The 25,907-nt window shown below is 38.2% G+C and overlaps 1 protein-coding gene across 4 annotated transcripts in view; it reads right to left on the reverse strand.

The window, feature by feature from the left end:
* PLCL2 (phospholipase C like 2) overlaps nucleotides 1-25,907 on the reverse strand; it is a 135,194-nt gene that overhangs the window by 7,829 nt on the left and 101,458 nt on the right. For all 4 annotated transcript variants that reach the window (XM_060781978.2, XM_060781980.2, XM_060781977.2 and 1 more), the window contains exons 4-6: nucleotides 25,225-25,428; nucleotides 16,453-16,528; nucleotides 476-585 (exon numbers count right to left, since the gene is read on the reverse strand). In XM_060781978.2, coding sequence (XP_060637961.2) covers nucleotides 476-585; nucleotides 16,453-16,528; nucleotides 25,225-25,428 — 390 coding nt within the window. The remainder of the gene's footprint in view (nucleotides 1-475; nucleotides 586-16,452; nucleotides 16,529-25,224; nucleotides 25,429-25,907) is intronic.

Here is a 25,907-nt window from a genome sequence, read left to right on the forward strand (position 1 = left end):
GCTGACCAAGGGCAAGATGGATGGATGTTATGCTTGAAGTGACTGACTTGACCTTGAAGGAGCTGGGGATGGTGAGGGCTGACAGGGAGCTCTGGCGTGGGCTGGTCCATGAGTTCATAAAGAGTCGGAAGTGACTGAATGAATAAACAACAATTTTTCAAGAGGGTGTTGTGAAAATAAATCTGTGGGTTTTTTCTCCCCATCTTAACATTTTTCAATCTGTGCTTTTTTCCCTGTTCAAAATATGGTGATGAAAATTCAGACAAAACTCCATTAGTATCCAGTGGGAACAGCCCAGAATGAACAGTTTCTGTAAATTCAGCACAAAAAACAACATCCCCAATGTTTCAATGGTTCATCAAATCCATTAGTAAAAACACATTTAGGGTCACAATGTCAGCATCATCCTTGAGTACTTTTTAAAAAGGGGGCATATTGTAGTTAAAGAGAAGAAAACCACCTTAGAAGGCATTACCTTTAAAATTGTAATATTCCAGGTGAAACTCTCCACTGCTTTTTGGAGTTTTCTCTCCTTTAAACCTTCCTTGGCTCCTATACTTTGTAGGTTTTCATGGAACTCCATTGCTGAAGGAAAAGAAAATATTTAAATCCTTTGAATCAATTTTAATTTCCCAGCTAGATGATTTTCTTTGAAAAGAGTATGTCACATTATTTTGTTACTATTAAAAGAGAAGACTTGGTAAAAGAGTAAGCAGAGATTTGAAAATATTATTTTTAAATCACTTGGTCTTTTTTATAATGAGGGATTCCATTCACCAAAACACTGAGTACAGAGAAAAAAACCTGAATATGCATTACCTTTATGGACTAAAACTGGGTCCTCATTCCAATCTATATCCTTCCCCACAATTAAAAATGCTACAGTTAAATCTAAGATTACTGCAGGATTTAAAAGAGGGTGCAACTGAGCATAGAATATTAAGCCATTGTAAACTAGGCTCTAAAACAGTGGTTCCCAACCTTTTATGACCAGGGACCACTTGACCAGGGAGCACTTTGACCAGGGACCACTCTCCAACATTAGTACCAAAAGGGTTACGAATCGGTTTTTGGTCAACTTTATATTTGGTTTGGTTATTGGGGTGCTGATTCAGAAAATTGCATTGGATAGACCACATCAGCTCTAGTTTTTGATACAGAGCATATGCCATTCAGTAGTTGCCATCTGTTTGCCCACAGAAAACCATAATTAATAAGTCTTGGCACTATAAGAGGGTTTCGCAAGACCAGTTGCTCTTGTTGCAACAGTTTAGTAAGGTTGAAGGTCGTGGACCATATTTTAGTTCTTGTGAACCACTGGTGGTCCATGGACCACAGTTTGGGAACCACTGTGGGAACCACTTGTTTGACTGCAATTAAGGACCATTATAGATGTTCTCAGAATGAAAAAAGAGTGTATTATCATGCCTTGTCCTAACTTGGATTTTGTCTAAGACATTTTTGAACTATAGGATGCAAATCTTAAAACGCCTACTTTAGCAAATTTGTCTGAGCAATCTGAGGCAAGTATGGTATTTGTAAAATTTATTAAAAACACTAGCTGTGCCCTGCCACGCGTTGCTGTGGCCTATAGTAAAACTTATCAAAGTTGAGGTAGATATCTGGACTATTATGAAAGAGAGGTACCTACCTATTCCTTCCCCCTTTCTCTCCTTTCTTCCTTCTCTACCTTTCTTTCTTTCCTTCTTTCACTACTTGGTTTCATCCTTCTCTCTTTCCTTCATTCCCTCCCCCTTTCTTCCTTTGCCTTTCTTCCCTCCCTGTTTGCTTCCTTCTTTCGCTTTTTATTTCCTTTTATTTCACCACCATCATAACAATAACAATAATGCAATGCATTGCCTCCGGGACCTGACACCTCTCCCATTCCCCCTAAAAGGGTCTCATAGGAATAATAGCATCATAATAATCATAGAAATAACAACCTTTACCCGCCACGCATTGCTGTGACCAACCTTCCCTCTTTCTCTCCTTCTTTCCCTCCTTCCCTCCCATCTTTCCTTCTCCTCTTCCTTCTCTATCTCCTTCCTTCCCCCTTTTTCTTTCTCTTCTGGCCTCTTTCCTTCCTTCTCTCTTTCCTTCTTTCCTTCCCTCCCTCTTTCTCTACATCTTCCCCCTTCCTTCACTCCCTCTTTCCTTCCTTCATTCCCTTTTTTCTTTCCTTCTCTCCTTCCTTCCTTCCCCCTTTTTCTTTCTCTTCTGGCCTCTTTCCTTCCTTCTCTCTTTCCTTCTTTCCTTCCCTCCCTCTTTCTCTACATCTTCCCCCTTCCTTCACTCCCTCTTTCCTTCCTTCATTCCCTTTTTTCTTTCCTTCTCTCCTTCCTTCCTTCCCCCTTTTTCTTTCTCTTCTGGTCTCTTTTCTTCCTTCTCTCTTTCCTTCTTTCCTTCCCTCCCTCTTTCTCTACATCTTCCCCCTTCCTTCACTCCCTCTTTCCTTCCTTCATTCCCTTTTTTCTTTCCTTCTCTCCTTCCTTCCTTCCCCCCTTTTCTTTCTCTTCTGGTCTCTTTTCTTCCTTCTCTCTTTCCTTCTTTCCTTCCCTCCCTCTTTCTCTACATCTTCCCCCTTCCTTCACTCCCTCTTTCCTTCCTTCATTCCCTTTTTTCTTTCCTTCTCTCCTTCCTTCCTTCCCCCTTTTTCTTTCTCTTCTGGTCTCTTTTCTTCCTTCTCTCTTTCCTTCTTTCCTTCCCTCCCTCTTTCTCTACATCTTCCCCCTTCCTTCACTCCCTCTTTCCTTCCTTCATTCCCTTTTTTCTTTCCTTCTCTCCTTCCTTCCTTCCCCCTTTTTCTTTCTCTTCTGGTCTCTTTTCTTCCTTCTCTCTTTCCTTCTTTCCTTCCCTCCCTCTTTCTCTACATCTTCCCCCTTCCTTCACTCCCTCTTTCCTTCCTTCATTCCCTTTTTTCTTTCCTTCTCTCCTTCCTTCCTTCCCCCTTTTTCTTTCTCTTCTGGTCTCTTTTCTTCCTTCTCTCTTTCCTTCTTTCCTTCCCTCCCTCTTTCTCTACATCTTCCCCCTTCCTTCACTCCCTCTTTCCTTCTTTCATTCCCTTTTTTCTTTCCTTCTCTCCTTCCTTCCTTCCCCCTTTTTCTTTCTCTTCTGGTCTCTTTTCTTCCTTCTCTCTTTCCTTCTTTCCTTCCCTCCCTCTTTCTCTACATCTTCCCCCTTCCTTCACTCCCTCTTTCCTTCTTTCATTCCCTTTTTTCTTTCCTTCTCTCCTTCCTTCCTTCCCCCTTTTTCTTTCCCTCCCTCTGTCTCTCATTTCTTCCTTCTCTACCTCTTTCCTTCCTTCCCCCTTTTTCTTTCTCTTCTGCTGTCTCTCTTTTCTTTCCTTCCATCTTTCCTTTTCTTTCCTTTTCTTCTTCCTTCTTTCTCTAACTTTCCTTCCTTCCCCCTTTTCTTTATCTCCCTTTCTCTTTCTTCCTTCTTTCCTTCCTTCCTGTCTTTCCTGGATTTTGACAGGGCGGGAAGGGGTGCGGTGGGGTTTGGAGGTGGCGTGAAGTAAAAGGAGGTAAGATTGGGGCAGGCGAGTGATGGAGCGTGAGGTTGTGTGTGTGTGTGCGGCAGTGGGGGGGAGTGATGGAGCGTGGGGTTGCGTGTGTGTGTGCAGCAGCGGGGGGGGGAGTGGGGTTGCGTGTGTGTGTGTGGCGGTGGGGGGAGTGATGGAGCGTGGGGTTGCGTGTGTGTGTGCGGCAGCGGGGGGAGTGATGGAGCATGGGGTTGTGTGTGTGCGTGCGGCGGGGGTGTGTGTGTGTGTGCAGGAAGTGGCACGGCGGGGCTTGGAGTGGGCATGGCTTCCGCAGAGGGAACTGTGTGCGCGCGCCAGGGAACTTGCGGCTGGGCACCAATGCGCATGCTCAGTTGTTTTGCCGTTTTGTGAGTGTGTTGTTTTGTTGTTTTTCATTTTGAGTAGATATGTTTGTACCTTGTGGGTTGTGTTATGGGCATGGCAATTTTGGTTAAGTTTCGTTGGTTTTTTTTTAGTTTTGTTGTTTTGCCGTTTTGTGAGTGTGTTGTTGTGTTGTTTTTCATTTTGAGTAGATATGTTTGTACCTTGTGGGTTGTGTTATGGGCATGGCAATTTTGGTTAAGTTTCGTTGGGGTTTTTTGAGTTTTGTTGTTTTGCCGTTTTGTGAGTGTGTTGTTGTGTTGTTTTTCATTTTGAGTAGATATGTTTGTACCTTGTGGGTTGTGTTATGGGCATGGCAATTTTGGTACAGTTTCGTTGGGGGGTTTTTGAGTTTTGTTTCCTCGTTGGATGCCCCTAACAAATTTATATATATAGATGGTCCCCAAATGGGGGACATACAATCACATACAATCATAAACAAGCACATACAATCTTTCACTCTCATTCTCTTACTTTCTGTTTCTCTCTCACACACACATACACCTCTTACTTTCTGGTTTTGGAAATAATTAACAAAAGTGCAAGATTCAGCTTTTCATAATAGCAATAGTGAGTTCTTTGCAAAAGAGAAAGAATTTTCAAGTTCCACAAACTGGCCTTAAAATCACTAAGCTCTATACTAGGTAAATGGGAAACCTGTTACCGTCATATTTTGGACTACAATTCTCATAATTCATGACCAACCTTGTGGGCTAGGATTTGTCAGAATTGTACTACGAAACCTCTGAAGGATGCCCACCATATGCATTTAAGCCCCCTTCTACACTGCCCTATATCCCAGAATCTGATCCCAGATGATCTGCTTTAAACTGGATTATGAGTCTCTACTATCAGATAATCTGGGATAAGAAAATAATCTGGGATCAGATCCTGTTCAGGACTCAATTCCTATTCTTTTTGCTGTTAAAGGTATCAGTAAATATATTTGTATTTATTTATTCATAAAGAACAATGCAGTGAATACACACACACACACACATATCCTACAAAAACTATCCTACAAAAACATCACTGGCCTCAGTCCAGTCATTTATCTATGTGGATTGTTCCCACTACAAAAGCACAATTCAGCATCTGAGGTTACATGCACGAAGACTCGTTCAAATTGTCAAGGACAGCGCTGATTATTGAGGAGGGAAGAAAGCATAAAAAGAATAAAATCTAACATCATGCTTCAGATTTCTACTCTGCAAGCAGCTAACTGATATCATTGTTGGAGATCTCACTAGAACAGCCGAGATTTACCCCTAGCTGATGAATGGAATTTCTGTGTGGTGGAAAATGTATGAGGACTTATAATTACCTACAAAACTGATAGACGACTAGACTCTACTTGATTAATTCCTGACAGAGACTATCAGTGTTTTCTTCTGAAATACAATAGTGTGCAGGGAGGACAGTGGAGGGGAAAATAATATAAAAAGTAGACTTCTGGGAAGTAAATATAGTATGATTCAACACTCAGATGATTAATGTATATTGAATGATACTGAATTACTAACTTTATCATGAGCATTTCAACCACTAAGATACTGACACTGGAAGGTGAGGGGGCAACATACTTAAGAGAAAACCAAGAAAATAAAGGGATGCTATATACAGTAGGGGGACAGCTCCAAGGGGAAGCACATCCTTTTGTGGTACACACATCAAAGGAACACAAGGGCAGAGTCTTGTTTGAAAGACTGCGCTGTCATCTGTAAGTGTACAGCCTGTCTACCATAGGAAGGAGGTACAATGGTCCCTCCACATTTGCAGTTTTGACTTTTGACTTGTGATTATTCATGGATTTCATTTAAAATATTTTTTCTAGGAATCTCTAGGTCACCCAGTGTGACTCTATGGTCAACGTCCTCCAGTCATGCCGGAGTACCTAGAGATTTCTACAAAAAAACACCTCTCTATGGTCTGCTTCCAGCAGAAGTTGACTAGAGTTGTACTGGAAGACGTAGACATTCTTAATGCGATAGTCACTCAGATTAAAAAATAGCAATTTCCTCATTTGTGATTTTTCACTTTCTTGGGAATCCTATGCCACTAACCCTAGCAAATATATGGACCTAACTGTATTTTGAGAAGAGGAAGGGAAGTATTTGAAGAGCCACATTTTCCCATACAAAGTAGCTTGTGCTTCAAGATCCCTTCAAGGCCCTTCTCTCTGTATCGCCATCCTCAGAGGTACATCAAATGGAAACACTAAGACTTTCTTCCTGGAGAAGTAACATTGGCACCCTCTTACATCCTTTTCACAAAGACTTTTGAAGAGTGACTGTATAAGGCCCATTTCCTCTAAATAATATGCTGGATCCTGTTAATTGTTGTGCTGGGTGTCTGCGTGTGATATATGTTTTAATCTGGATTTAATTTGTGATTGTTTACTCTTGTTTTAACTTTTTCATTCTCTGATTTTGTAACTATGTGGGGTTTTTTTTTAACATGTGGCAAGCACTAGGGGAAAGGTGATGTAGTAGTCATAGTAGTAGTCATCGTAATAGCTTCATGATTTGAAAATTAAGGGTGTTCTATATATATCATACAAGGTTTCCTGTAGTAGAATAAGTTGATTATATATGTGTGAGAGAGGGGGGGAGGGGGGAGAGAGGGAGAGAGAGAAAGAGAAAGATAGAGAATGAATAGAGGAAGGAAAGGAGGTAACATGATTTCATTTTCATGATGACCTCAACATTGGCATAACAATTTATAGAATTTACTTCCCATGGAGTATTTGCTGGCACTGTCTTCCTAGGACTAAAAATCTGACTTTTTTGTCAGGCCCCTTTGGGGTTTTGTTTTGTTTTTTGTTTTTGTTTTTGTCATTGTTTGCTCTGTATTTTTTAATTGCTGTGGAAACTATTGCTTTTAGCCTGCATTCTGACTTTAGGCTAGTGTAGTGTTTTCATTATTGTAAGCCACTTTCCAAAATTGAAAACCATAACTTAAATCAAACCAAAAATAAGTGATGCATGATTCATCCTACAATGCATGTGTTCCATGATTCATCCCCCAGATACTTTCCCTCAAAACATGGAAACAAAGGTTACTATTCCTTTGTGTCACTTGTCTTCCATTACAACTGCATACATGGCTATGTAAAAATGAAGTTCCACTTAATTTCATGTGAGTGGGCAGGATTGCAGCTATAACACTTTATTAATTACAAATTAAAACTGGAATCATCTGCATAGTAACTCTAGGATCCATTTTCTTTAATACGTTGCATTCTTTTCACAGCTCATGAGAAATTGTCACTATGTAACAGTTTTCGAGAACACTGATAACTAATTCCATCGCCTCTCATCAAAACGCAGATTTGCTCAAAGTAATCATAGTAACACATTTATGCACTTGATGCCATTTTTAAAGCTATAGTTCAAATGCAATATTAGTCCTCACACTTGTCACAACGAATACATTTACTGTAGCCTATTTTGCCTATGAATCCACAGAAACATGAAAAAGAATACTCAACTTGATAAAGGTCTACCACCACTATATACCTGCTTACATATACATTAGTGAGTAACTCCAAAAAACTAGGTTGGCCTAACATTTGATCAGGTGTTCTGATATTCATATCAAAGGAACATTTATTCTGCTGAACATCCCTTTGGCATAGCAGGAGCTTCTCCAGGAAATAAAACATATAATAACACAAGTCTTTCTTTCTTTCTTTCTTTCTTTTCTATGGGTGAGCAGATGGAAGATGGTATATGGCATATGTTCTGTATCTCAAAATTTAGAGCTGATGAATTAAAAGACAAAGCTTCCAAACTGGAACTCAGTTGGGTTGGATAAATAACTAAAGGAAAACATGAAGTTGTCCCAAAAGACATTAAGGAAGAAGCTGAGAAATATGCTAACGAATCTCTGAAAGGAGAGGATGAAACAGATGATGAAAACATGTAACTAATGTGCTTACTTTTAACACGAGATTTAATGTATTCCCCGTTATGTATGTCCTGGAAGGATAATTTTGAGTGACCAACTTGCACTAAACATTTTTCCAATAAAAAAACTAGAGCTGATAGGGAGAAAGTGGTGCCTTTTTTTTTGGAATCAGTAGGTCAAATATACCCAGAAATGGGTCTAACATTTGAGGCACCAAAATGTGTGTTGGCCAGTGATCAGTTCTGGAACTGAACATGTTTGATGCAGCATTTCATTTTGCAATCACATCCTTTTCTACAAATCATCTCATTACTTTGAAGCTCTTGCTCTCTGAACTACGGTTCCTCTTCTTGATTCTTGTTTGCTAATCTGTTTATCAGTCAAAACTGTGATGGCAGAAATTGTTAACAGGCATCTGTTGATGAAAATGTATTTCTTTTAAACAATGCAACCCAACTGAGAAAACACAGGTTGGTGCATTAATTTATATCAACCGAATGGGAGAACAGAATTACCTAGGTCTACTTTCTGCCAGCTAAACAAGGTGCCAATTAGTGACAGGTCTTTTGTTTTACAACACAGAGACTTAAACATAACTGTTTGCAATTTGAAACAGGAAAATAAAAGAAACCCAGCGGATGACAAAGATCTTGTTTTCCTGAGCACTGCATCTTTGGTAATGCCAGCACAGTGCTGAGAAAGGCAAAACCGATGCAAGGTAAACATGATCAATTACACCAAGAAGCACTTTGAGGGTTGCCACTTGGTTAGAGAGATATCACAGTAGGAAGCAAAAAAAGATGACAAAACTGGATGAAATACAGGGAAGGGAAAGAAATTAATTTGTTTTAAAGAGAAATATTTTGTCTAATGCAAAGCAGCCAAATAATAACAAAAATAACTCCACGAAGAAGGTCAATGGCCTTGTATGTATACAATATATACAGGTAATCCACATGTTACAAACAAGATAGATTCTGTAGATTTGCTCTTAAGTTGAATTTGCATGTAAGTCGGAACACGTACATTTTTTTAATTGTAACTCAAGCCAAATATTCTTATCTATATTATCTATATTATCTATATCTTTTATCTTTGGATAGCATAGGGAAGAGTTAGCACCCCTGTGGTGTTTGTTTTGCTGTCTGTGCCCCTGTTCCTAAGATTTCCCCTCACTTTCTGTCCTTGTGATAACTGGATTTTGAAAAAAATGGCTTGTTGTGGAACAAGGATTGGTAATAAAGCTTCAGCTGAGACATCTTTTCCCCATGATAACTCTTCCAGGAGTGAATTTCCCTTCCGAGGTAGATTTCTCTCACTTCCTGTTGTCTCAACCCTGTTCTTAACTATGAATCGTTTGTACGTTTGCTCCTAATATGATAAATAAATTTGTACGATGAAAGTTTGTAATCTGGAGACTACCTGTACTTACAAACATACATACATTCTTCTATTTGTCTAAGTCTATGCACGTAATGTTAATCCATTCACTTGTAACTTGAGACATTACAAATAATATTTGTGCTGCTTCATATGTCAAACAGAATGAAGTTTCCAATGAAGTTTAAACATCAGGCTTCTTAAGAAAAAAATTATGGATTTTCTCCAACAAACAAGTAATAAATGTTATCCAACATAAACAGGTCGGCAGAACGTTGAATATGCGAAAATGTTGAATAATAAGGAGAGATTAAGAAAAAGCTTATTAAACATCAAATTACATTATGATTTTACAAATTAAGCACTAAAACATATTTTATAACAAATCGACAGAAAAAGCAGTTCAATACACGTTAACGTTATGTAGTAATTACTGTATTTACAAATTTAGCACCAAAACTTTGCAATGTATTGAAACAGCTGTGGATCCAGGCAGGAGGCAGACTGTGTTGGATAATACAGAACGTTGGATGAGTGAAGGTTGGATAAACGAGACTACTGTATGTTTATTGCTGGGATAGAATCCTAAATCATCATCATGAAGGGAAAGTCATATAGAGTGTTGATACGAAATATCTATATATATTCAGCTTAATGTTGTCTCTCTTGATATAGCTCCTATCTTCACAATTCTGTGACTACTCCAGGCAGTTTGAGTACCATGTATATTACTACTGTTTTACAAGGCTGTTTACTTAACAAGCTTTTTCTCCACAATATGCTATCAAATATTCATTTTAACAGATGAAACTGCAAAGAGAAATTACATGATAGTAAACCAGTCTTTATGTTAAACAGATATACAGGGTGAGGCAGCATAACTTCCTTTTTAAAAATGCGTGCAATTCAGTCGGTTGAAGACATAGTGGAGCGCTAGTGGTCTCGTTCAAGAGGCGGGAGTATAAAGTTTTGTCCTGACACAGTTCAGTCACCATCATGCGTTGCACCAGTGAGGAGTGTGCTTTTGCCGTTGAGGCCTACTTTTCGAGTGGATTTGGAGTGGCCGGCCCACTCTCCAGATTTGGCCTCTTGTGATTTTTTTCTATGGGGTTTTTTGAAATCCCATGTTTATGTGAACCATCCAATGACCCTACAAGATTTGAAGACCAACATCCAGGAAGAAATTGCCAACATAACGCCTGCTGTGCTGGCAAGAGTCATGACAAACGCCAGAAATCGGTTTACTCAGTGTATGAAGAATGAGGGACGTCACCTACCTAACTTGATCTTCAAAATTACATAAAACAAAACTTTAGGTCTGCACCTACATTATATAAAAATATCTGATTCATACAATGGGTTTTATTAAGTTTTGAAAAAAGGAAGTTATGCTGCCTCACCCTGTACAACCTATATTGCTCAAAACAACAGCAATAACGAATTTTAGTTTCAAGTAGAATCTGTACTTGAGAAACAAGAGCTTTAGTTCAGGATCTGAAAAGTTCCTATTTGTGCTTTATCAGTGATGAAGTACAGCTACAGTTCTGTCATTTTTGATAGATATCTAGGCCCTATTTTCTATTATCTTGTTTTCCCCTTGTGAATACTTTAAATGATTTTTTTCATCAAACTTCACAAAGGAAATTCTAGCTCCTGTGAATACAAAGGAGAGCATTAAAAATCAACAGAACTCGATTTTTTTTTTAAATAGCATTTCTTTGTTGGAAAAAAAACCATCTATGATTTATTTACTGCTACTTATTATTGGAATTCAGGGAAGTGACATATCAGGTAATTTACTCTGACAGCCACAGCTATTTTTCTGAGTACCATAATAGCCAAATTGTAGCCCAGTTTTGAAATGGACATCTTTGTTCACACTGAAAGCTAGTTAAGTTAGGGAGAAAAACCCTCTACCTGACATACAGGCTTTCTCCGTAGACACAATTATGAAATCTTGGATCTTTTTTCTTCCAAAAATTTAGAGAAGGCCAATTAATTAATTATTAATCACTTTCAACTAAATATTTGGTTAATTAATAGAGCTCATCTCAGCTAACCTTTCTGAGCAAATTAAAGAGACTATACATTTTGTAGTTGTTGACAGGTTTTAAGGTTATAGATTTATTCTGAATTCACAATCTAACAATTTGTGAACAAAGACACATAGTACAGAAAAACTTTTATATAAACTTGCATGTAAAGAAGGAGATAAGATGTTTGATTGTTTGAGTACATACTCATGTATAAGACAACCTCATGTATTACTTGAGGACAAGCTTTACAGCCAAAATTATGAATTTCTATATGAACTATGGATGAATCAAGGGTCATTCCATGGAGAGGAGAAAGCAGCAATGCTGCCACAGGGTGGGCAGTCATCTCTGGTCATCACTACCATTTCTCCGCTCAGGCATCAAAAAGGCCAGAAATGTCAGAAGGGGTTGTGTGCTAGGTTCTCCTTGGACATACGAAGTTCTTTCCTTTTGTCACTTTACTCAGAGTAAGGTATAGTTCCTTTTTTTAAATATAGGAGTGAAGGTACAGTACTCACACTGACTTGTAAATAAGTCAACCTAGGATTTTTGGCTAACATTTCTAGATTTATACATGAATATATAGAATATGTATGTATACATATACCTCCCTGTAACAAACTTGAATAGGTTTAACATAGGCATGGACAAACATTTTTGCCTTGGGGCCGACTTGTAGGCCTGGCTGTAAGGGCAGGGCCAGGAGGGAATGTGGATGGGCCAGAAAGGGTAGGGCTGGAGCTGGGGGCAGGGCTGTTGGAAGAAAGGCGGGGCTGGGAGGATGGGGCTGGGAGCGGCGAGTATGGAAGGGCTGGGGTGGGGCCCCATCCTTATGCTTGGAGAAGAAAATGGCAAGAAGCATCTTAAAGGGCACTGCCGCCCTTTAAGATGCTGCCTGTCTTCCTGGCTCAGGCTGTTCTCTTAACAGAAGAAGAGGAAAAAAAACCCTTTTGCTGAGAGAAGGGCAAGGCTGGGAGGAGTGGGGCTGAAAGGGCTCGAGCTGGGAGGGCTGGGGGCAGGGAGGAGGTGGGATGGAAGGGGTGGATCATCACCAGATTGTGGTTCCTCCCAGCATAATGCTGGGGCTACTCACCCCATCCTTATTCTGGGAGGAGAAAAAGTCTTTCTTCCCACTCTCATTCCAGCCTGGGGACATGGAGGTCCACCACATTCCCAAGCTGAACAGAGGAGGAGGAGACATCCCTTGCCAAGAGAAAACTCTTGGTAACACCTTTCCTTCCCCCTGCTCCTTCCAGCCTGTGGAGGTAGCAGCTTTCTGCGTTCTCAGGCTGAAGGGGGGGGGGGGTGAGGAGGAGGAAGAGGAAGAGGAGGAAGAGGAGGAAGAGGAAGAGGAGGAGACAGACAGTTGCCAAGAAGAAGGTCATACAAACTGATCAAAATAAAACCATCATAAAACACAAAAATCCTACCAAAACACAACAATAAAATTTTTAACTGATTGCCATTATAACTCCATCAGACAAGTTTAAACAAAAACCAGTGGTCAAAACTACAAAAATGGAGATGCTCAACTATAAAAGGGATGGGCAAGTGGAGAAAGTGCACAACAGAGTACTAACTGACAACCGAGGGACTGGGCCTAGGGAGTAATCATTCTCAAAAACCTGCTGGAACATCCAGGTTTTCAGATCTCTACAAAAGGTGGACAGTGTGGGGGGTGGCCTTTGTAGGCTCACAGTGCTTTAGAGACAGAGTTAGGGTTCAGGAGGGGTGTGTGTGTATGTGTGTTCTGAACAGTTCCATTAAGAAAAAGGTTTGGAAACTTCTGCCTTACAACACTACTGCTAATACAGCTTAAGGTCTAACAGATTATAGCTGCACAGAAATTATTGTTAATAATGAGATAAAATAAATTTTAACTGTTCTTTTAAAACAAATATACTCTGTGATAAAAAAAATGGAAAAGCTAGAGCACTGATTCTGAATGTATTGCATTTATGTAAGCAGGACTGCACTTAATATATTACAATGCTGCTGTAGCAACACATCAAATGGTATACATTCCCCTTTCTTAACAGGTCAGAGTCCGTCTTAGCATGAGAGTGTGACACTTTTCTAGTGAAGTAAAATGTGCTGAGCCCAAGATTCCTTGCCCTATTTATACTCTTTTCAATGCCAGAAGGGTGTTGAAAGTCAGTTTCTGCCACCTGCATGCCTACCAAGCACTAAAGAGGTTATGACTTGTATAGTATAATCACCAGGTCTATTGCTGTTTCTGGAGTTATGAGCTGTTTGATCAGTCTAGGTTAGGATGATAATATCTCTGGTCAATCTAAATAATATCTTATTTTTGTGCACAAGGTTAAGCACAAAACAGAGGCTATGAGATAAGATGGCATCGGCTAGTAGACTCTGGGTAAAAAGTCATGAAGACAGCAGCTGTGTAGAATTATTTTATGCCTCAAACGCCACAGCAATACTTATTTCTGGCCACTCTCTGTCTCAAACTCTAGCAAGTTACCTTGGAAATTTTAAGTGGGGTTAAAACCGGAAATATCTGTCATACTCCTTCTATATAAATGTTGGGAAATTTTGGTCCTAATCATAGGATTAAACAGAAATTTGTTCGTATTAAAGTCAGTATTTCATTCTTATCCATTAATGTGATTAGAAATTTAAGTATAGTGTGTTTAGAATAAATATATCAAAAATTGTCATCCAGTTTCCAAAACATTTATAAAGAAGGAAAACTTGGCCTTAATTAAATGTAGCTCGGAAATCATTGAGCGACATTATTACACGCAAAATAAACACGGGGAAAGTACACAGAAGAGAGTTAATATGCACACCAAAGTTACTTATTAATACAAATATTTGAATATTTGCAGTTTTTTATTTGAACTATATCATAATGGCTTATTAAATCAGGGTCAAAACAGCAGAACAAATCAGACTTCGCATGCACACCTAATTCAAGCATTACATTCAACATTTCAGCATTTCTGCATGCAGTCCAGATGTCCATGTGCAATGTTACAGGAATCAGTAATTTGCCATACAGCTTATTGTAGGAAGTGGGCACAAAAGAGCATCTAGGCAAAGACACCTTAACTCAGGAAGCAGATAAGCTAAATGCAGAAGTAGTTGAGCTACTTTAAGACATATGCAAGCTGTGTGCCTTCAAGTCATTTCCAATTTATGGTGACCCAAAGGCCAACTCTATCATAGAGGTTTCTTGGCAAAATTTGTTGAGAGGAGGCTTGCCCTTGCCATCCTCTGAAACTGAGAGTGTGGAATGCTCAAGGCAGGCCCGTAGCCAGAATTTCGTTTCGGGGGGGGGGGGGGGTGTGATTTTTTTTCAGGGGGGGTTTTGGGGGGGGCTGAGTTTCGGGGGGGGGCTGAGTCTGAGTGAAAGAGGGTCTAGCCTAGCAAACCTTTTGTATCATTACCCCAATACTCCCATGCATATGGGATATATTGAGTATGGTGATCAGATCATGATATGAATAAACATAACAGTTTAAATAATGCACCAGTAAGGCCTTTTCGCGAACCACCATGAGAATTTCGGGGGGGGGGGGCTGAAGCCCCTCAAGCCCCCCCCCCCCCGGCTACATGCCTGGCTCAAAGTCACATGGGTGGACAGTTTACAGTAGTTAAAGGACTGTGTTTTTGAGATTTTTCCCACCCAGTTTTCAATAGCTAATTTTGTCCAGTTTTAGGTCTTTCCTACCCCCTATATCTATAGAGAGAGAGAGAGAGTCTTTTTAAACAGTTAGCAATGGGCATCATCATCATCATCATTATTTTCAAAACTAAAAAAATATTGTTAAAAAAGCAGGGATACTTTGAAACTTTTTGGGTCCTGAGGTTATACGTTTCTCACTCCTCTCCATGTTTCCAGTTAAACGCCAGGAAATTTTCACTGATTTAAATAAAATGCAACACAATGAAAATGAACCCTCTCAAATATAGAGTTGCACTTTGTTTAGCTAAGATAACATGTGGTTCTACTGGTATTTTTCTACCACAACCCTACACATATCTACTCCAAAGAAAACCAACTGATTGTATTTGTAGTTTTGCACTGTTCTACTACAGGATATGGTTTACTATATTGCACATAGAAATTATACATTTACGCTTCCTATGGAAATTTTTATTGTACTATATCATATTACATTGTTTTTTGCTATGGCTTTGTGCTAAAGGAATAGAAATGGAACTGAGTGCAAAGTAGTTTCTTCATAGATAAGACACTGTATGGATGCAGCCTTATTTATTTATTTATCGTGTCATCCGCAACCAGAACATTGTATTACATTTCTAACAGAACAAAACAAACAAACAGATAAAAAGAAAAAAAAAACACATTTTTTGCAAACTTGGTAGCTGATGCAGCCTTAAAAGACAGGGACAGGAGCTTGAGTTTACATCAAATGAACATACGTAAATTTTTTTTTTTACTTCATGTAGTTGACTTAGTTTCAAAATGTATTTCTCCATGGTTACCTCTTTAGTTCTAAGCATATTTTCCATCTCTGCCAAACGAGTATTACTTTGTGCACTACAAACAGAGCAAGGAAAATTAAGAATAAATTAAGCAACCTATAATGTGACACCTTTTGGCTCACGGTGCACACTACCATATAAGTGATGTCCAAATGGCATGAATCCATCCTATTTTTTTAAAAAAAACACAGTGTGTTGGCATGGTTTCTCTATATCAGAGTCAAATAAAAGATGTAAATAATTGAAGAGTCGATATATTATGCATTATAAATATTATGTATGTGATTTAAGACACTATGAAAGTTTCCACTGTCAGGAGGGAGCTGCTTATTTGATTTTCATCTCAGTTAACACTTCTTGAGTTTGGCATTGGCAGACTGAGAGAGCCTTGTTCTTATCCCAGTTAAACTAATTTGTGACCTTTGGCAAGCTACCTCCTTTCTAAATGTTTCATTCCGCCAACAATGAAGCTTATATCCACTCTGAGATGAAATTAAAGATCAAAAGAATGGAGTAGCTACACAGCAGTTACAGGTGTACTTGCCATGTTATCTGCCCTTTTCATACAATTCTCAGATCTTTTAAAAATAAAAAACCCCAAAGCAATTTATCTCTTGAATCTGGGAGATTATGCAAAATCTTGATGTAGAATATTTCAGTTATTTTATAGAATACACTGCAATAACACTAAATAGATTACAGTAAAACTATTAACATTTATATTTGCATTTTTAAATAGATATGTGTTCTTACCTGCCTTTTGGCACTGGACTATTTTTTCATATACATTATCTGCATTTTCTGTCAGAGTCTTGATACTGTGAATCATCTGCAAAAAATAAAATAAAAATGAGAGCAACTAGTTTAAATAACCATATAAATGTGTAAAACTCAAGACCGCTAGCATATTGAGCCCCATGTTTGCACAATGTGGAAGCAGCTCTCTGGTGACTCAAGCAGAAATGATTTTTCCCTACATTAAATCTTTTCTGAATTTAAGATGTCAGAGGCTTCCTGAAGGCAAAGCAAGAATGCTACCACTGGGTTATGGCATCGCCCTGATAACCTTAATGTGACATTCTCAGAAAAACTATGTTGATGGTATTATTGCATAAATTTATAATATACCTCCAAATTCTACTGTAGTGGAAAGAGAGGTTTTCATCTGGAAAACAATTACATCCCAGGGTCTTAGAAAAAGTAGTAAAACTATTATTTATCATTTTATTATTTACTGTATTTATATACCTCCTTTCTCACCCTGGGTGACTCAAGGTGTTTTACTATATACTAATGGCAAAAAATTAGTGCCAACATACAATACACAAAAAAAATCAAAATAACTAAATACTACATATAACTATAAACATAAAATCAATTAAAACCATTAAATGTAAGACACATAAAATTTAAACATTCAGAGAAGCATAAAATCATCCTAGTATAAACAATACCATCCCATGATCCAGAAATCGTATATTAAGATCAACATTCATTAGATCCATTCAAGTCCTTCACATCTCAAAGACTGGACCTCATATGTAAAGTCTTTTCAGGGGAGCCTTCGGATCCCCCAATTTGCTGGATTCCTTCCTAAATCTCTGCAGGTCTCAGGGAAGGGCCAAAGAAGCACACATTCAGAAATGTTTGGTTTTAGCCTTCCTATTTTGTTCAGGTGATAGGGAGGGGAAATTAAAACTTTTACTTTAATGGTACTGTTACATTATCCAGGAGGAGACTAAAAGGGGGTGCTAGATAGAGAAGGATAATCCATTTCCACACTGTCACTACTTATGTCTGGTTTTAAGGAGTAAAACCATTTCCCCCTGTTTTCCTATTATTCCCACCATCCATGTCGCAGTCGTGGAAACAACCCTCGACTATGAATGAGAAGTAGAGAGGGGGAAATAATCAGTGAAAACATGGGGGGGGTTCCTCCTTCAAACTCCCCCCCCCCCAGTAAAATGGACTAGCCTTCACTCTTTGGCATCCCTTTGTGGCTTCTGTCCAGATAATAGGACAGTACCACATTTCTAAAATTCTTGTTATATTCCTTGCTCCTAGTTAATATTATGTCAGAAATGGATGGGAAAGGGCACATTTGGCTTCAACTAGACATGCATTTAACTCATTTAAATCCTTTGTGACTGGATAATGTCACCTCAGTGACATGTTCTTAGCATAATGACCAAGAGATTATCTTGTTTGTCTCACCTTGACTGGCTGGAGACACCAGTGAAGAAGAGACACTTTTCCCCTCATACAGCAGAAATAAAAGATAATGGTCATTTTTATGATCTTGCCCTCTCTCTCAATGTTGCTTTCATTTCATCTCCCACATGTGATGAACTGTTTTGAAGTGAAAACTTTGTTTGAAGAGATAAGAGGACTACCTCAAATCTTCAGATTTTAGAATTCTTTCAGTCCATTGACATATTCAGTGACTGAAAGAGTAACCTCCCTTCTGATTTCTCTATCTTCCTCCTCATTCCTGAAGCAAGTCCACCAGGAACACTCAAATTAGAAAGAAATGATAAGGTATTCTTAGAATCTATTCTCACTTTTATCATTTAATTGGTCCATAAGATAAGCTAATTTTCTCTCTGTCCTCCCCCGTCCTCAATATTCCACGCTGTCACTACTTATATCCAGAACAAAACTCTTCTATCTGACTTACCCTTCCCTTCTACAATTTTCCTTTTTACCTCTCCATCTCATAGCACTTTAATTTTCTCCAAATAATTTTTGTCTGCAATTTCCGCCATATTCCACCAAGCCATCCATGGTTTTGAATTTTCTTGTTATTCCATTGGTTTTACTTTCTGGTTCTTTTATGAAATTTCTTCTAGGAGCTCCCCCAAAGCAATACAAAAGGAGTTTCACAGCACTTTAAAGGCTAATCAGTTTTATTTCAGCATAAGCTCTTGTGGACTACCGCCTACTCCTTCAGATGCATGAAGTACATCCTCAGCAGATAGGTATTTATACAAATGTGAGGGTGGAAACAACAGCTCAATGCTATAAAAATGCAGAATATGCCCATGTGGTGATGGCATGACAAGTACTGGCGCAATGATACTTGAAAGTCTTTATCTTGTAGCTATAGTAAGTCACTATTTGTGTGTTACGTGCCTTCAAGACACAATTTTTCATATATATTTTTGATTATGGAACACTCAGAGGGGGTTCATGGGACAGTAGAGAGATGGAAGAACATTTATAATTCGGGCTGATTTTGTATGGTGTAGGACTAGGTGCGGAATCAAGGCATCAATTTGTGGTACACGTGGCCCTGTCTCAATTTCTGATTTCTCACAAGATGCAAAGGGTCATTCACATAACATTTAGTAGACTGGCTAAACCATTTACCACCCCCCTAATTTACACAGTTTCTTATTGTTGCTGTGTGCCTTCAGGTCATTCCAAACTTAGGTTGACTCTATCACGAGATTTTCTTATCAAGATTCGTTCAGAGAGTTGCCTTTGCATTCCTCTAATGCTGAGAAGGTGTGACTTGCCCAAGGCCATTCAGTGGGTTTCCATGATTGAGCAGGGTTTCAAATTCTGGTCTTCAGAGTTGAAGTCCAATGTTCAAAGCGCTACTTCCTGCTGGTTTTCTAATTTACACTTGCGGGATTCTAAATCCTAAACTTGCCAACCAAGTCCGACCTTTTAAAAACTGACCATGATGCTATCAAATTTAAAGACAAATTTCTGCGTGAGCGATTTTGTAAAGATCCAATACAGAAATAAGCCCACTGTCCAAGTATTTGTTACTTTATGTCACATCTAACTCCAACTGCCTGAAATAATCCCGCATAGCCCTTCTGAATGGAGATTCATCATTACTTAACTATCTTACTTTCAAGGTTCTTGGAACACATTCAAATTGCAGTTTTTCCTTACACCCACTGAAATGTATTTTGCTTAGCTTTATTCCAGTTTACAGTTGCATTCTCTGCCATTGTCAATTCAATTCATATGAGTCACATACATGGCAGAATGCATAAAAACAAAACATTTTTTTTTAAAAAAACTATGTTTGATGTGGCTTCACAAGCAGCTTAGTGTTGAGAGAGAAAAAAGGGGCATGTAAAAGAAAAGAAAGTGGGGAAATTGTAAGTAGCCTAACTGGTAGGGACAATGCTGGGAAGACTAAAGATCAGAGCAAGCTGTGGTTGGCAAGAGATCCTAAGTCCAGCAAACAAGGGGCCATTCTCAGTTAGGTATATTCAAACAAAAAAGAAGAGAAACTAAATAGTTGATCTTCTGCTCAGTAAGCATAGTGAAATGTGTTAAACAGAGGTGAAGAACAAAGCAGAACCAGAACTATTTCCCCTTAATTTTCTCCCAAATGGGAAATAAGGTTGAAGCTCACACAATGTAAAGTTATTGTAATTGACTGTTGTAATGATCTAGATTGTAGCTCAAGATTGCTATGTGTTATTTTTTGAGGCAATATCTATCTTATTTTGTGCTGAGTGAGATCTTTCCATCTTTCAGTACTGTTTACTATGATGGGAGAGCTTTCTAGCACTTCAAGCAGGCATCCTGTTGCATGGAGAGTATGTGCTTTTACCACAATTCCCACTCAATAAACACATTCCTTAAGAAGATGTATAGTTTGTTAAGCAGCATGAAGAATCTCTGGCACTGATCGTTTTGCTCATGGGTTTCAGTGAGCACGTTCGTGAGTGCTGGATCAGAAAACTGTGGCGGTTATTAGCTGCCTTCTGAGTTTAGCAAGTCCAATGTATGTGAGGAATTTTTTCACCCAACATGATAATTTGTTTGTGCTGCATTTGCAAAGTAGGTTGGGTTAAATGGTTGAATTTGATAGATGAATAGGAGCTATGTTAACACCTAGTACCTTCAGAATTTTTTTAACCCTTTTGTGGTTATTCTTGCAATCACTCATTCATTTTCTGGCCTGTTGCTATCACTCTATAACTCAGTCCCTTAATTCTAATGGCAAAGAATGCTTGTTTCTCCTTTTATAAAAATCTAAGAGAATTATTCAGCCAGAATAGAGAGAATACCATAATAGAAATGGTATTTGAGGCAGCCACCTCAAATGTTCGATCAGAAACCGATGTTTGAGGGAGTGAAAATAGAACGATACCGGCACACTAAACAAATTATAAAGTAGATAAAATGGATGGAGAAATGACAATTCCCTCAACAAGATAACAGTCTCTTGCACCAAAAACTAAGGTTTGAGCAAAGAGACTGAAAGAGACTGATCTGAAGTGTACATGTAAGTCAAGATGACATGAGTATGCAAAATCAATATCATGTTTCTACAATTATACTATAGATTATTTCTTAAAACCCTGATTCAGCATACCAAATTTGTCTATTCTCAAGATTGGTTAGATATCCCAAATGATTTTCCAATCAGTTCTTCTCCCACATATGAAATGATAGACAATGTATCTTTTTATGGCACCATAAAAAGGAAATACCAGAAAATGCTAGCGATGAAAGTAAGGAGGAAGTCTGTGATCAAGAGAGGATGGAGCGGCAGCACCCCCTGTGGCCGGAATCAAGCACAACCTCCAGGACACCAAAGTTGGGAAAATGCGTATATATTCAATGCCTGTCTGTTTAATGGCATTGAATGTTTGCCGTATATGTGTTCTGCAATCCTCCCTGAGTCCCCTTCAGGGTGAGAAGGGTGAAATATAAATTTTGTAAATAAAATAAATAAATCTCTACCTCAGTTCATTTCCTAGAAAAATGTCTAATGATGTTACACTTATTTATTACCATTGTGTGCATATTGTAATTTATAGCCTATACATATGTTAGTAAAAATAACTATAATAACTAAAAATAATTCACTTCAGTCATATAAATTGCTATTTGGGGATGGGGGTTCTGAACTTGGTAAAGCATAAAGCTTTTGTCAAGAAATGCTTTTTTGTATCAACCTCAATGACAACCCATAGAGGAAAAGAATGTGCAAACAAGACAGCAATCAATAGCAACCTCATTACAAACCAGCTGTGGTTAAATCCAGACAGTCAAAGTCAATTTATAATGAAGTGTAATTGATCTTTCTACTGCTTTAAGTGCTTTCCAAAACTGCCAATGTAAGAAAACAAAGCTTCTGGGTATTACTTATGTACTTGTCACACATATACCACTGGTTACGCAAGTTTTAAGAGACTAAATTTGCTTGACAGTTCTTTAGAAATCATGTGTACCATCTCACTGCATAACAGCTAAATGATGTTGTAAGCTACAACTTTCAAACTGGATTCAAGTCCTTTGACTATTATAGGTGCTTGGAGCTATTTAGACATATGAACATATTAAATAGACATTTTAAATTGAACTGAACACATGGATGGCCAGAGCATTTTCTGTGTCTTTCTCTCCTTTCTTTCCTACCTCATTGCATTCTACCAGATTAATTATGAGAAGTCTCTCTTTCACAGAGAAAGACTTTTTTTCTCATGTCAGGAGTGACTTGAGAAACCGCAAGTCACTTCTGGTGCGAGAGAATTGGCCGTTTGCAGGGATTTTGCCCAGGGGATACCCGGATGATTGATTTTTACAATCCTATGGGAGACAGGAGCTTACCCTGCTCCTTGGATTCAAACCGCCAATCTGTCAGTTGACCACGACTGACAAGGGTTTAACCCATTGTGCCACTGAAGGCTCCACAGAGAAAGATGAGAGTGGCATGCTCAAAAGGAGTTCTTAGCTTGCAAAGTCATTAAGATCTTTTGAAATGCTGAATGGCTGTAGTGAACAATGGAAATAAACAGAATTTTGTTTTGATTTTGGCTGAAGAATTCTTGGTATCAATTGGCAGTCTCCCACCCAAGTACTAATCGGATCTGCTTAGCTTCTAGGGTACAACAGGGTTTGGTACTTTTGGAGTATTTTGACCCTTGGAACCCAATATACAGATACAAACCTAAACACAAAATTACAAATCTGACAGCTTGCACATAATAGTATATATTAATTTGTAGAATAAATTTTGTCATGGTTCATAGTTTTATAGCTCTAATCTAACTACTATCCAGGGACATTTTAATTAACCGAAAAATGCTTGCTCACTTGGCATTGGTTCTTTAATAATGACACACTTCTTCAACAAGATAGCACACATTTTCATTCAATCCCCTGTAGTATTTTGTCTTTTTAAAATTAATTTAATATGTGGGGTGTGTGCATGTGTGTTTTGCTGGAAAAAGTCTACATACTTTTGTAATTTAGCTAGTGCTTTTTCTGAGCTCTATAGTTACTCATTGTGCAAAACTTTTAGCAAAGAGTGGGAGTTTGTTCATCCCTCTAGCTTCAACTGTAAATGTTTACTTTCAGTTTTACTGCCAAAGAGGTACTTCTGACAAAGAAACGTTAAATATTAAATTAATGTATTTATTTGAGTATGGTCTGACCCTGGAACTGCTGCACATTTGGAAACCTCCATGCTAACCATGAGGCACACTCATATCAAAAAGACAACAATATAAACCACAGATAGCCCATGTACTTACCATAGTAACCAAGCTTTATTTTAAAAACATTACAGAAGAAAATGCCCATGCTTTCACTATATTATGCAACAAGAACTGTGGCACAGCAGAACACAAGTTACCAACTAGTTGTATTGCACCAATCTAAGAAGATTTTATTCTTATATTAAGATACCTTTATGACCAAACCAAAATGATGCTTCCTGCAACACAGAAGGGTTCTATGACAGCTTTAACTTTAAACTTTAACAAGAGAGAGCAATTGACCAGGACATAATTCTTTGAGGGTTTTTTTTACTTCTCACAAAGATGAGGCTTTTACTTTTGGACTACAATTTGCAAGATTTACCTGTGATGTTGCTGATATATCTCTTCATATTTGGCAACTTTAAGATGAACCTATCACATGGTTTTAGGGCATGATTTGTTCATACAGGGACTGTCACTGTCTCCCTATCAGGCCAAGAGTGTGTGACTTGCCCACAGTGGGTTTCCATGGCTCATCAGAGATTCAAATTCGGGTCTCCAGCATCATGGTCCAATGCTAAAATGATAGCACCACACTGGCTGTCAAAGTAACACTAGAGTGAAAATCCAAATAGCTTAGCTACAGAAGGTTGAACTATGGTGTAAGTAACTCCTTGTGTAACAATATTAGATTGAATACCAGTCTTGTACTACCTCTGAAAACATGTAACTTTTGGTGCCATATTTGGCACTAGTGAAATGACACTATTGGATGCAGGCCACAGAAGAGTAGGCTTTGAATAGTACTCCCAGAAGAGAAGGCTTTGTTGTCCTATCTTGCTTGAAATGCTACAGGCATACACTTACAGTAACTTACCCTGTGTACATAAGTCTAGAAATTTTATTCAGATAATCAACCCAAGAACCTGGTCAACGTATCGACAGGTCAGTGTGAATACTATACTTTAATTCTTATCACAAAAGGAGCCATCAACTTTTCTGAGTACAGTGGTGAAAAGCACTTTTAAATGAGTGGGTGGGAAAATGGTGGTAGTAGTCAGAGGTGGCTACCCCTTAAGGCACCCCTTAGTGTTGCTTTCCTCTCTCTGTGGAATAACCCTCAACTTATCCACCGACCATATCAAAATCCATAATTTCTGCTTATATAAGCCCTTGACTTATATATGCAGAGCCCACTTATACGTGAGCTTATATGATAGTTTCCACTGGATACTTTGGAAGAAATACTAGCATGGTGACATCACTGGCTATGGAGACTACATATGTGCTGGCGTCAAAACCTAGAAGGACTGCCATGGCTATTTGATACTCCATACTGTTCTCCCACAACTGTTTCTCTGTGAAAATTAGAAAGGTGTTTGTCTAAGATCACATTTACAATGATAACAATATTTTGTGTTTCATTCAATAAGGAGGGAGCCGTATTTGGAAAAGTGTAACAGAAGATGTTTTACTTTGTTTAGCTAAACATCAATTTTCCCTCCACCCTTTTTCCTCATAAAATAAAAGCTGCTTAATTTAACTAGTATTTCTACCATATTGCGGATATTTAAATTTTATGATGTATACACACACACTCACTTAGAATTAAACACGGCATTTTCCAAAACATATACAAGGTATTTAAGTCTAGGGGGAAAAAAACAGTTACCAAAAATGGAGCTAAGCCTTATGATTGATCCTAGGTTTAAAAACAGATTGTAAAGTGATTTACATTTCATAAAGCTAAACCCTCAACCAATGTAATTTTCTATTTTTACGTCAGCTAAAATACAGAGCAGAATGCTAGTAAAATACAGATTACTTTTCAAAATTACATGGGAAGAAAAACAGCAGCAACCCATGTACAGGTAGAAAATATATAAATACATAGTGAACAAATGGCTCTTTTTAATTACAGTTATTGATTTTCATAAACAGCTATTGCGTAATCCCAAAATATTTGTTATATGCTTTGTGTAACATGAATGATCTTCTAAATTTCTATTTAGTATTGTTAAGAATTACATATTACAATTGAGAAAGACATGAAGGATGAACTCACCATTTCATATGCTGTCACAATTTTTTTCAAAACCTCTGGAACAATCCCTTGCAGCTCCATAGCAGGATACTGGTCATTAAGATTCATTACTACCAAGGGTGTGTTGTCAGATCTCACCAAGCGCGTAGATACTGCCAGAATGCACTGCATGAGATTTGCTACAGGAGAAAGGCCGCACAGCTCTTTAAATAAACCTACTGCATTCTGTTCAAAAGAGAGAATAAAATTATATTTCATTGATGCATAATCTGAGGCTACATTTTATTCAGTACAATATACTGAATATATATACTTCAAAGTCATTGGATAACATACCAGGTACAACAGGCGAGCAATTAGTTACACAAAGCTATGGCCTCAAGACATAACAGTTTTCCAAAACAAGCAAAGTGCCTAGATATATCTATATTTCTCAAGAATATTCAAATATGCAAATAGGTTTTTAAAACGCTGCTATAAAAAGCAATCAGTTTCATTTCTCAGCTGCAACTGATAAGAATAGTCTCCTTGGCCATGAGAAGACTGCCCAAGTTATTCATACTGTCATGACATTCAGATCATCCGTGAATTCAGTCTTTAGAATCTTATAGTGAACCTTTTTTCCCCCTGGAGGGTTCAATGAATTCATGTGTGTGTATATGAGCGTACTATACTCTCTTTTGGTCCACTTCAGACTCTGATTC

The sequence above is a fragment of the Anolis sagrei genome, chromosome 6 (assembly GCF_037176765.1).
Source record: "Anolis sagrei isolate rAnoSag1 chromosome 6, rAnoSag1.mat, whole genome shotgun sequence".
Taxonomy (NCBI): Eukaryota; Metazoa; Chordata; class Lepidosauria; order Squamata; family Dactyloidae; genus Anolis; species Anolis sagrei.